Raw genomic sequence first — 12764 nt, forward strand, 5'->3', positions numbered from 1 at the left:
GACTGTTTTCCTCCCAGCCAAGGCCTCTGGCCAGGACAAATCTAAGTAATGTCATTCCAAGACAAATACAGTTCACTATGGGAGGTCGGGAACCCCACCCAGATAGCTAATGTAACCATGCTTTTCAAACTACTGAAATATGTGTAAAAATATAGTGTCAAGGCACTGATATAAGAGTCCTTTCAAATTTGGACGAAATTGGTGGAAAAGTAGGAAACCTATTACTTTCATACAGTCATCAAGTTTGGAACATGAAGTAGTTCTTCCTTTTGGAAAAGTTTGTTGTTTTTACGGGTTTTATAGCACTTACGACTTAAGTAGGTCATTTCAACGGCATTAAAAAGGAAGAACACAATTTCTTTTTTTTAAATGATAATTTAATAATAATATTAATACTAATAGTAACAATAATACTAATAATTCTTTTTTTAAAATTGGGTTGGGAGTTAACATTGTTCCATGCAGCCCATGTTAAATTTTTGCCAACGAGCACAGAATTACTGGCAAATCTAAAAATTATAAAACATTTTTACAGATTGATATATGAGTAAATTAAACTTGAAATTTTTTCTTAAATTAAGGTTAATTCCATCATCCATCACCTCAAATGGCTATTTAGAATATCTGGTAGGGCATGATGATTGGTCCTTAATTTGACCTTGGCCTTGGCAATCGCAGTTTGGAAAGCTGCTGCCAGATTTATTTATGCGCACCTACAGACTTTATTACTGGACCGATTTTATCGATAATGGCTCAAAAAGATTCATCTTCATCTATGTTAATTTCCACAATACAGTAGTATAATAATTAAAATAGATGAGTGTCTGTTTTTAACAGGCTTCATTTCTCCGCAAATAGAGCAGATTCTCCACTAGTGTAGTAATAGTAATAACAACATTAATAATAATAATAATGATGATGATAACAAGAACAACAACAATAATAATACTAATAATAATGGTGATGATGATGATAATAATATATAATGACTATTAATATTAATATTAATTAATAATAAATAATAATAATAATAATAATAATAATAATAATAATAATAATAATAATAATAATAATAATACACTCGAGCACAGAAATCTCGAACAAGTCGGGACCGGGCCTATTTGTTTGAGATTTCCGTGTTTTTGAGTTTTACATGTTGAGAATTTTACAGAGGATATATGAGGAAGAATATGAGGGAGGTAAATGTGGGTGGTCTTGATAAAAGTCATATTATAATGATAACTCTCCGTTATTGTGAGCTCTGTCAAGAGTCGATAGTGAGACAATTCAATTTCTTTTTCTTGGCCATCTTTTACAAAATTATGAAGAGTTTTCACTGGTGTTGCATTTAGTGCATCATCTTGTTCAATTACAGAAATGGAATTACAATTCCCACTGCGTGTGCTATATAAAATGACAACACCAGCATATCGCATTGTGGATTACACACTCAGCACAGGACATCATTCCCTCGAATCCGGTACAAAAATTCACTATCACTCCTCACTCAACACCCTCATTCTCTTCCCTCTTACTCATAGCAAGCTAAAGAGAGAGGGAGGGCATTGGGAATTGTACAGAGTTTGACAATTCTGTGATTTCGAGATTTGCATGTTCGAGATTTCCGTGCTCGAATGTAATAATAATAATAATAATAATAATAATAAAACATGTAATAATAATAATAATAATAATAATAATAATTAATAAATAAATAAATCCAAGGTAAAATCATTTTATCTCAGTAACAGACCGTTTCAAGAGGTATAATGTCGCCTCAGCAAATGAGCTCTTCAGTTATAATAATCAAACAAGTGATTTCGCCAGAGGAAAATCTTTAATTATTTGTTGTTCCTGAGACAGTAAATGATACATAAAGATATATTGGACCTATATGCTAATGGAAAATTCATTCTTAAAAGTAAGTTCATTTTAAATTGGAAAAGAAATAAATAAATAAACGCAGTTTGATGAAATCCAATTAACTTGTGTACATTCCGATTAACCATTAGAAACTAAGCTAAAAATCTTGTAACTATAAAAACTATAAAGTCTTTCACAGATATATAGTTCCAATAATGTGACAGTTCTGGTTAGACAGCATTCCAATTATCTGCTTTGAGTGTATATTCATATTAAACCTGGTCTCTGGCTTATTAAAGGTTAAGAGCATATTAATATTTAAAGATGAAAATAACAATTAAACAAAAATTGAGTGAAAGAAAGAAATAAGAAAATAATTTATTTCTTTAATGACTAAAACAACAAACAAAAAAACACACACAAAAAAACAAAGAAAAAGCAACCCAACACATATGAGCTCCCAAGTCATTTTTTTTCTTTGCATATATAAATATTACACCATAATTTGTATATTATATTTATTTATATATTAGGGATCTTGTGGTAAGTCATTCGGCTTTTGACCTGCAGGTCCTTGATTCAAGTGCTGCTTTGAGCGATGCAAAGTTGAGTCCTTGGAAAATTCTCTTTCCTAACATCCTCTCACTGTACTCAGGTATAATATAAAACCTGTCCAGAAACAGCATTATCCGAGTTATAAAATAATATTATGATAGCCCATTACAGCTATCATGACCTCCATGATATTGCTGTTAGCTTTGGACAGCTAATAAAGTTTTCAGCACATTTTCAGCTAAACAAAAGCTTAAGTCGTCTTTGCTATATACACAAATGTGACCTATCGTCTCAAAATAATTTGCCAGGATGAATCACATGCTGAAAATTGAATTTATAGCAAAAAATATGAGTCTTGGATCAAGTTTCTTTTTAAACAATTTAGAAACCCCTTTTAAAGTGAGTATACTCTAGTAAATCCTTTTTAAAATGTTATCACAACCGTCAACATATTTCCCTGTTAATTGGACCTATAAATACAATATTAATGGCCAATGTTTAAATCGGGAAACAACTGCATTATGAAGGCTTTAGATACGAGCTCTTTGGAACCAAAACACTAGGTTCACAAAATGGCATACAGCCATTATAAACTGAACAAGCGAAATCTGCATGAGAATAAATTTGCAGTTTTACTTTGTTCGTGATAAAACTCTTAATAATTGCTAAGAAGTGAAATAAGCATGACATGTATATTGCCAATACATCATATTAATACATAATACTTGTTGCTTGATATTGTTGCTTGATAAAAAAGACGTTTACTGGGTTTTCAACTTGTCCCAGAAAGTGAAAGACATTGTTAGATTTAAAAACAACTTGTTTAATTAAAATAACATTTTATAAACTTTTTCTTATGTTGATAATAGATAAGAAGCTGAACCGAATCTCCTCCACATATGTAGATTTTCTAGGTTCAAAGTGAATGATAATTGTATTACAGATCACATTAATCAATTAAACACCAAGGGATGGGGGGGGGGGGGGGGGGGGGGGTTAGGTTATAAATTTTAAGAAAATCACCGGGACAGAAAGGAAACTATTGATCTTATATCATTTGTTTTAGAAATCTTTGGTTTTTGCTTATGATTATTTGACGCAACACTATTAAGTAACACATGTCACAGAAGCTTATTATACATTTTAAAAGGTCTTTGATCACCAAAAAAAAAATGTAACATAGTAACATAATATCATGTGATTATCACAACTTGATCAAACACCTCTAATAGTGTCAGAGTATGACCCCTCTTTCAAATTCTTTTTGAAAAATTCTATTATCTTTGGCCAGCAGTCCGCCTGTGCATGAGCATGTTGTTTCGGTTGTCCTCCCCACAACATCATAGTTTCTGGAAATGGATATTTAGATGAAACAATTGGGTACAATTATGATTGAAAGTTTGTCTATTTAACATTTAATTGCTTCAGTCATTGCTTTTATCCACTCTCTATTCGATCAGTGATTAAAAAAAAAAATTTCTTCTACTTGACAACATGTTAACACTGACATTAATAGGCATTAATTTAATTCATTCTTTTTTAATATCATTTTTTTTTTTAGAACTGCCCATATTTAAAATATTATGACAGATATAGGTGAGTAATTGTAGCATTGATAATAGTATTAAAAAGAAGTCTACAGTTGTCGGTCTATAGAATAGGCACGTTATAAATTATTATTATTAGTATTAGTACAGTAAAATTACTTTAAACCAAAAGAAGCTAAACTGAAAAATACCTTAAACCGCAAAGAATTTAATAAATTGTACTAGTTTCTTCATTATCTTTGTACTAATTCTTACGATGAACCGAAATACTTTCTTTAAACCGAAACAATTTGAGACCACCTTCCTTTATTCTCTCTCAATTTTTCTTCAAAAATTGGGGAAGGTGGCCACACGTAATAATGCCCGGCGATATTAAACAAAGAGCGTAAGTATAAGATGAGGGTGATGGGTGGGGTGTAGGCAAACACTGCACTTGGGCTCGGCCAACACCACAATCGCACAGACTGGAAAAGGAAGACAGCGGGTGACTGGCAGGCGAAAAATGAGGAAAGAGGAGGAGTTGGGGTGTAGAATCACGCAAGCGAGATGTTCTCGCTCGTGTGTTGTTGCTTTGGAACTGACTGGATTTTAAACACGAGAATAAGGAAGGGGGGGGGGGGGGGTAGACAACTTACCATTGACATGCCATTTCATTTCCACTTTGTTTAAGTGTGTGTGTGTGAGGGATGGGGGGGGGGGGTTCTATGAAATTAGGCCTTTGAACCTAATGGCTTTTCAACAAAAGAGAGATGCCTAGTAGTAGTAGACAGCTTAGCATTGACACGCCTTTTCATTTCCATTTCACTTCACCTCTGAGTAGCTGCGCGTCATTCATAATCAATTATCGCACTTTCGATCTTATTTTAGCTTTGCATTTTACTAAAAGATGTCTAAAAGAAAGCACTGTGCTTACACGTTGGAGTTTAAAATTAAAATACTATGTGAAGTCGATGAAAAAAAAGTTGATCAAGACAGAGATATGTAAAAAACACGGCATCCCGAACTCAACTCTTTCAACAATTTTGAATTGAAAACGAAAACCCCCAAAAATATTTTTAAAACACACACAAAAAAAATAATAAATTAATGGTTACGAAGACGGCATTTATTCAACAACTCCATTTAACGGGAAACCCATGATACCATTAAATGAGCAAATTCCTTAAAAAGTTACTACCATTGAAAAACATTGCAAAACGGGAACTTGCTTTAAACCAAAATGTCTTTATACCGAAATGGTTTAGAAGGTCCCCAAAATTTCGGTTTAAAGTAATTCTACTGTAGTAGCATTTTATTATTATTATTATATAGGGCATGAAGATATTACCATAATCTAAAATTTTTAAGGGGCAATTAATTATAAAATGGCCATTGTAATTTCACAGTTATTGTGCCAAATGTCAAAGTCAGCCGAGATAAATAAGCAGCACTCATGTTCCATAAATCAGTTTAATTATTGCTTCGGATGCACTGAAAGGACAGAAATATCACTATCGGCTATTTGTTCATTGAATTTACGTACTGAAAATTGCATTGTAGTTTTTTTGACAAAGAGGTATGTTAGATGGTTCCAAAATGTGTCCCGCTCCAGGGTAACTGATGAATTTGACATTGTCCATAAATTGTTGAGGGATAACCTTATGGCTGGCACGAAGACAATCTGGATTGACACATCGGTCATCTTCCCCTTGGATCTGCAGTACCTTGGCACCATGACGCCAATACTAGGAATGGATGAGGAAGCAGGAGAAATATTGGGAAAAGTTTAGTGAAATAAAAATTTGCTTTAAATATTTGTATAGCTAATACATTTATAAAGCCAGTGAAGTTTTGCAATTTTAACAACACATTTCTTTTGCCTTACAAGTTTTACAAGGAGGCAGCTTGGTATAGCGGTATGCTACCACACTGTGTGACCTTGAGCAAGTCATCTGGTCCTAGCTCACTTTGTAGCACTGCACTGCGGCTGATGCCTGGGTTATTCCAATCTACCCTTGAAATAGATCCAAAGACAAACTTCCCCTTGCGGCCATGTGGTCTTGTGGTATGAGACTCGCTTTCGGATCAGAAGGTCCTGGGTTCAAGCCTCGCTCGCCATAGTTGAGTCTTTGGAAAAGGCTCTTTACTCATATTCTCTCACCATACTCAGGTGTAAAATGAGTACCTGGCCGTTAACAGCATTGTCTCTGTCCGAAAAAATTATAATATCGCCTTACAGGCGTCATGTCTTGTCCTAAATGTTAAATGTTGCTGTTAGACAGGGACCCCTTGTAAAGCGCTTTGAGCATGTTTAGTGGATATTGCGCTATTAAAAGCTCAATTATTTTTTTTAAAGCTCAACAAACTTCCCCTTGGGGATGAATAAAGGAAATTTTATTTTTATTTTTATTTAAGTTAATAACATTCCTGTAGTGTGAGACAGAAATCAAATGAATAAATCACGGAAGTCATTTTAAAAATCATCTTGAACCAAATTTTGTCACTAATCTCATACGAATTTATTAAGTCCAAAAGTGAAAGAAGAAAATACTTTAAAAAGAAAGATTAAATGGAGTGTAGAAATGATGTAGACGATGAAAAGATTACTTGATGTCTATCCAAACATGCCCTAGAACTCGGGGAGCTGCCTTGCGGCAGATTGAGCAAGTACCTTATCCCAAAGGCAATCCCTTATACATAGATATCACTAAACCCTGTTTTTAGAGGGCTGAAATGTTTGGAATTCCATTTTGCAAGTCATGTCTTTGAAATGGCTCTAAATAACCCAGGCATCAGAACCCCATTTGCCCATCCTGATAACTTTTAGTCCTTTGATTGAAAGTGATGACGTATTCAGTCTCTAATTTAATTGCTTTCAAATCATAAGAAGAAAAATTAAAAAGGCAATTAAACAAAGACTCACAGGCAAAGATGGAACGTTGTCCTCAACCCTTCCCATCGGCCTCCAGGAAAGAGCTCCTTCAATTTCTTCCCTGAGGTGCCACAACCAGGGCACCACATTCTCCACAAGTTCCCCCTCCACCATTTGCGTAGGACCTTCAGGACGAGTGGGACTGTTGATGCTTACATAACAGCGAAGCTACACATAAGACAGAAACTTTTATTACATAAAAAACAGCAATGCATGTGTACTTGAGACTCCACATTTAACTTTGTATAAGAGGAATATAGCAGATTAAATCCATGATTCCTGTCTATCTTAATATGTATCAAAAAATGTTCTTCAAAACAACAAAACTAATTCTCTATATTGGCCAAAAAATCGTGTACCATCGCTCTGTGACTTTGTTATACATTTCATTATATTTTTAGCCCTTGAATTACAAGCTGCTGACTCTCTTAGTCTTTGAAGAAAAACAAATTTAATAAAATGTTGACAAATTGAATATAGCCAACATTTCTATGGCAATCATAATAATAATAATAATAAATAATAATAATAATAATAATAATATATAATAATAATAATAAATAATAATATATATATAATAATAATAATAATAATAATAATAATAATAATAATAATAACAATAATAATAATAATAATAATAAAAATAATAATATTAATAAAGATTATTTTGTATCGCTCCCAATCCCGTTAACAAACAGCTCTTCTAGGCGCACAAAATTGTAAAATATCATTAAAGACATTTTTGTACACACACACACCCATTTATACAAGCGAGCGCACACACACATACCCTCACAATGACATACACATGTGCATATGCATACAGAAATAAAAAATAGTTGTTAACATGAATTATTGAATAAAAAATCATATCAGAACATTTAACAACAATGGCAGATGAAGGGAAATTATATTATGTCATGAGAATTCTGATGTAACAAATGTATATCTTACAAAAATGGGATGTTTTATCTAATCTAGTAAGCTTCTCAATATTATTATTATTATTATTATTATCATCATCATTACAATCACTAATTTTATTATTATTAATTTCATCATTATCGTCATTAACCCACTTAGTGCATAAGGCATCAATGATATAAAATATAACATACATTTGGTCGTTTCCAGACAATAATGGAGAGGTAAGCGGCACCAATACAACTTCCAATTCCTCCAAGAGCCTTGGGGTTGATACTAGGATGTCGAGACAGCCAGTCAAATGCTCTCTAGGCAAAATAAGAAAATCTAAAGAGGTCAATATGCATTATCATAATCATGAGAGAGAAAAGGTGGGACCTTTAACTTGTACATTAAACAAATTCAGCCCTTTTGCAATGCACCATTAGATCCCGTCGTCTAAATAGATAATCCATCAAACAGGATGTCTGATGTCAACAGGAATCATCCATGTTGTCCAGATTTGTCACATTATAAATCAAAAACATTATTTAAATTGGGCTACTTAAGTTTATGTTACATCAAGAATGGCCAAGTGAATTATACAAAGATTCATCACCGTATAGAAATAAAGATCTTAAACAAATGCCAGATCTGTTTCCCATACTGGCACAAATCAAGTTGAAATATTTTAACTTTCAGCAGAGATTGCTCCTTGTATCTTTTATTTTTAATAGAAAGAGTGCCCTCACCAGGAAATAAGTGTAGTCAATCCCCTCCGTTGATTGAGCTGTTCCTCTAATACCTATATATGTTAAATTGAAGGAAGCAATGCCTTTGGATGCCAAGAGAGATGACCTATGACCAGGACTCACTGACGTTATCCCGAACACATCAATGACACCAGGGAATGGTCCTTCACCTAAAGAAATTAATGTTACAACAAAATAAAAATGTAGCCAAAAGCTTGAATTACGCTCTGTCCACCCATCAAAAAGATTCTAATACACATAAAACAGATCTATTTTGACGTTTATACCTCAAAAGATAAGGAATTTTTGCCACTTCTTTTAATGAGAAAAATATATACATGACAAAAAATAGAAACAATAGCAGATTAAATATCTTTGTATTCATAAGTGTCAATTCAAATTCAAAATGTGTCATCTGTTGGATGCTTGCAAGGGCTCCTTTGTAATGCTTTGGTTTATTTGCTGAAAGTGAAAGTGAAATCTGAAAAGGTGTGCATCAAACTGTGCCAGACAAAACAGAAAAAAAATACAACAAAAAATCTGAAATAAAAACCCCAAAACAGAAAAAAAAAAATACAACAAAAAATCTGAAATAAAAACCCCAACAAAAATCAGCTCCCACAACCGAAAATTGAACCTAAGGCCTCTTGATTACCGATCAGATGTGCTACCATTATATGACAGGGTCGCCTGAAAGCCAGGAGGTGGCGTAGTCATGTCTACAGGATGCCAGGGGACTGCATCCAGCAAACAGTGTAATGCTGGTACGCACAAGGAAAATGGAACTTCGGACTGCTAATAATACAGGGCTGCTCTTTCTGTTTGCAAAATATTGTTGCAATTGTCATGCACAGAGCTATATTCCTCTGGGTCTAAAGTGGGTCTAAAGCGCTGGTGTTTATCTTAGTAACCTCTTTATTCTCTATAAAAAAACAGAGGGCTTTGCAATTTTTGTTATCATAGAGGTTGCTATGATAAAAGTAGTCATTTCAGTCATGATGGCTAGCTTAAAACATAATTCACCCAATTAGTTCCTTTTAAACGTTAAATTAGTTTAAAATAGCCCCATTTTAGAAAGGACTACAATTGCCAGGTTTTTATGCTTGATTACTGCCATTATAACAACAACACAATATTTTAATACAAAAGGGCAATAATTAATTTTTTATAGGTACCAAGACAAAATAGATCATCATTAAAAATTGCCAGACCTACAATATTATGAATAAATCTCACTAGTTACTGTGCTGAGGTATTTGTAACCAAATGTACAAAGGCATTAATTAAACAATCTAACAACTCATGCCTTGATCAACTACAATGATAAAAGCAACGAAATCGATATCTACCCTTTATAAACTTTGCAGTAATCAACCTCACACTTTGATGGAAACTTAAGACCACTGATTATTGCATTTGAAAAAAAAAAGAGAGTAAATTAGTACAATATGGTTGTGGATATATGAATTAACAATTCTTTACTAAATGTTTGCTAAAAATATTAAATCATTTTTAATCGAAATGAGGGAAAGTATATGTAACAAAGAGCCCCATTTGTTATTCAGACAAAAAGGGTTACTTCTGATGATACAGTGCAATCAGTTGATTTGCCCTGGAAAAATCAGACTTTGTTGAGGATCTCGTATATTAATCTGATAAAGGAACTGAGGCAGACCAATGAAAACCTGGAGAAAAACTGAACAAAAAAATAATTGAAAACCATGCAGCGAAAGACTAAGAACAATGATGATCCCTTGCTGTTGCCTCAAGCACCCCATGGGGCAGAGAGGATTGAGTGAGTACTTGAGTGCATGACACAATGCCAGACAAAGCAGATAGAATCTTGTGAAGAATATGAGCATTAAATTGTCCCAACTATCGGGTAACCTATGTTGTGTAATGGAGGCACAACTCATCAGCAATCAGGAGGTCTGTGATTCAACACTCAGTCAAGGCAGACTGATTTTTCTATATTACTATTATTATCATTATTATTATTATTATTATTATTATTATTATTATTATTATTATTATTATTATTATTATTATCATTATTATTATTATTATTGTTGTTGTTGTTGTTGTTGTTGTTGTTGTTGTTGTTGTTGTTGTTGTTGTTGTTGTTGTTTTATTATTATTATTATTATTATTTTATTATTATTATTATTATTATTATTATTATTATTATTAATTATTATTATTATTATTATTGATATTTATTATTATTATTATTATTATTATTATTATTATTATTATTATTATTATTATTATTATTATTATTATCATCATTTTTATTATTATTCAATAAACCTAAACCTCTACTAAAATAATAAACAAATACCTTCGGGCAGGTAGAGGGTTCCAAAAACTCCATCTTCATCAACAGGAATGATCTTGACCTTAGGGTTCATATACCATTGAGAGAAGTTGCAGGAAACCAAGGGTGAGTGCCCACCTGTCCACGTCATATCCTTGAAGTCAACATGGTTGGGATGAAGAGAAATTTTAATATCAATAGGCTGGCTGACATTTGTATTGATAAACCTCCTAGGTTGAAGTCCTGGCAGAGTCTGCATACTCCAGAATAATCCCATGGGCTCTAAGCCTGACCATAAAAAAAAAATGGATAATATCAAGAGAGGAAAAGGTGAAAAAAATAAAATCTTAATTTTACCGAATCTCCTTTGCAAACTAGATGAATTAAGTGAAAGTGTTTTTCAATTCCATTCAGCAAATCAAATTCCTAATTTGAGAGATAAAAGTATCGTTATAAGCTACACTTATTGTTGACACTTCCTAAACATGCATTCTACCCATAATATGTTGCAGGATTCTTTCACTGCTTTAGATTATTACAAGTTATTTTTAGTGTACCATTTAACATGATAAGCTTGCGAATGAGTGTTAATGCATGGTAAAAATAGCGAATATAATAAATCCATAACTATGAAAGACTCCTTTATTGTACTCCTGAAAGTAAGATTTTTCGATATTTTGTAGCCGATAATTTTTTTAAGGCTTTATTTTGTAATGAATTCAGAAAGACCAACATACTTGAAATTCCTTATTTTTATTAGGATTTGTAACATACTAAAAGATTATTTCAGATGGCCAATCATCAGTCTTATCAAACTCTCTTTAGTTGTGAATGAAAGTTATTGTCGTGGATAGCTCATACGGTAGAGTGACAATCTCCCCGGCCAGGCTAAGTTGTCGTACCAGTAAGGTCGCGGGTTCGAGCCTCCATTGCCACCACAAAATGTTTATTCTCTGTTGTCTTCTGGCACTTTCCTACTCACTTCATTTCTTGTGTATTCAAGTATCATAACTTGTATAATCCATTTAATGTAGTATCGTTCACAACTAGCGTCTGTTCTACTGCTACATTGTTGGGAGTCATTTCCGTATCCAACCGTCATCCTGTACACATGTTTCTTATCTCATGTTGTTTAATAAATGTTCTTACTGTAACAATTTGATTTGTTGATTCTTGGAATTAAACAAATTATTAATTAATGATCTAAGAACACAACATATTTAAGCCAATAAAATAAACAAAAATATTATGCAATCGTTGAACAGGTTCAAAACATTATTCAACAATTACATTTTTACTAATATAAAAAGGTTTTCCAAAATTAAGGGTGGAATAATTATGGCTATTTGAGCATCAAGGGCCTCAATCTAGGCGATTTAGTTCCACAAAAGAATTTTTCAATACCATAACTATTCAAGCATTTTAAGAACCCAGTTTGCACATAGATATTAGGACAAACATACACCCCCTATCACACATAAAATACACTTGACCAAATTGAAACAACGATGGTCCTCCCCCTTCAACTTTGCTTACTTAGTTGAGTTCTTGACTAACGAGCACAGAAGCCAATTTCAAAACATGTCATGATTGTGTTGTGTTTTGATTTTTTATCCTCCTTCGTCTACCCCCATAGCACTTTCAGACTATCATTTCTTTCGATTCCTTTTTTTAAAAAATTGAGCAAGCAATGATTTCACATAGACGAAGACTTACTCCAATATCATATGAAAACTTGATGAAACCTTTTTTTTTTCTATTTGCATTCCAGAAGAAAAAAAATGCATCAATCTCAAAGGTGACAACATAGAAAGTGGTTCTATAATGAAAGTATCCTGTGTCACAGTTTCATTGCAATAAAAGCAATAGTGTATGAAATTATTTTCAATTTATTTTTTTGAAGCAACTCTAGTAGA

General features: G+C 32.9%; 1 protein-coding gene across 1 annotated transcript in view; it reads right to left on the reverse strand.

The window, feature by feature from the left end:
* Positions 1 to 2221: 2221 nt before the first annotated feature.
* LOC144962748 (bile acid-CoA:amino acid N-acyltransferase-like) overlaps positions 2222 to 12764 on the reverse strand; it is a 19965-nt gene continuing 9422 nt past the window's right edge. Inside the window, exons 4-9 of the mRNA XM_078895970.1 lie at positions 10873 to 11136; positions 8532 to 8701; positions 7995 to 8108; positions 6868 to 7044; positions 5488 to 5689; positions 2222 to 3767 (exon numbers count right to left, since the gene is read on the reverse strand). Of these exons, the coding sequence (XP_078752096.1) occupies positions 3634 to 3767; positions 5488 to 5689; positions 6868 to 7044; positions 7995 to 8108; positions 8532 to 8701; positions 10873 to 11136 (1061 nt within the window). The 3' untranslated portion in view covers positions 2222 to 3633. The remainder of the gene's footprint in view (positions 3768 to 5487; positions 5690 to 6867; positions 7045 to 7994; positions 8109 to 8531; positions 8702 to 10872; positions 11137 to 12764) is intronic.

The sequence above is a fragment of the Berghia stephanieae genome, chromosome 1 (genome assembly GCF_034508935.2).
Source record: "Berghia stephanieae isolate SIO BIC M18660-M18661 chromosome 1, UCSD_Bste_1.3, whole genome shotgun sequence".
Lineage (NCBI taxonomy): Eukaryota > Metazoa > Mollusca > Gastropoda > Nudibranchia > Aeolidiidae > Berghia > Berghia stephanieae.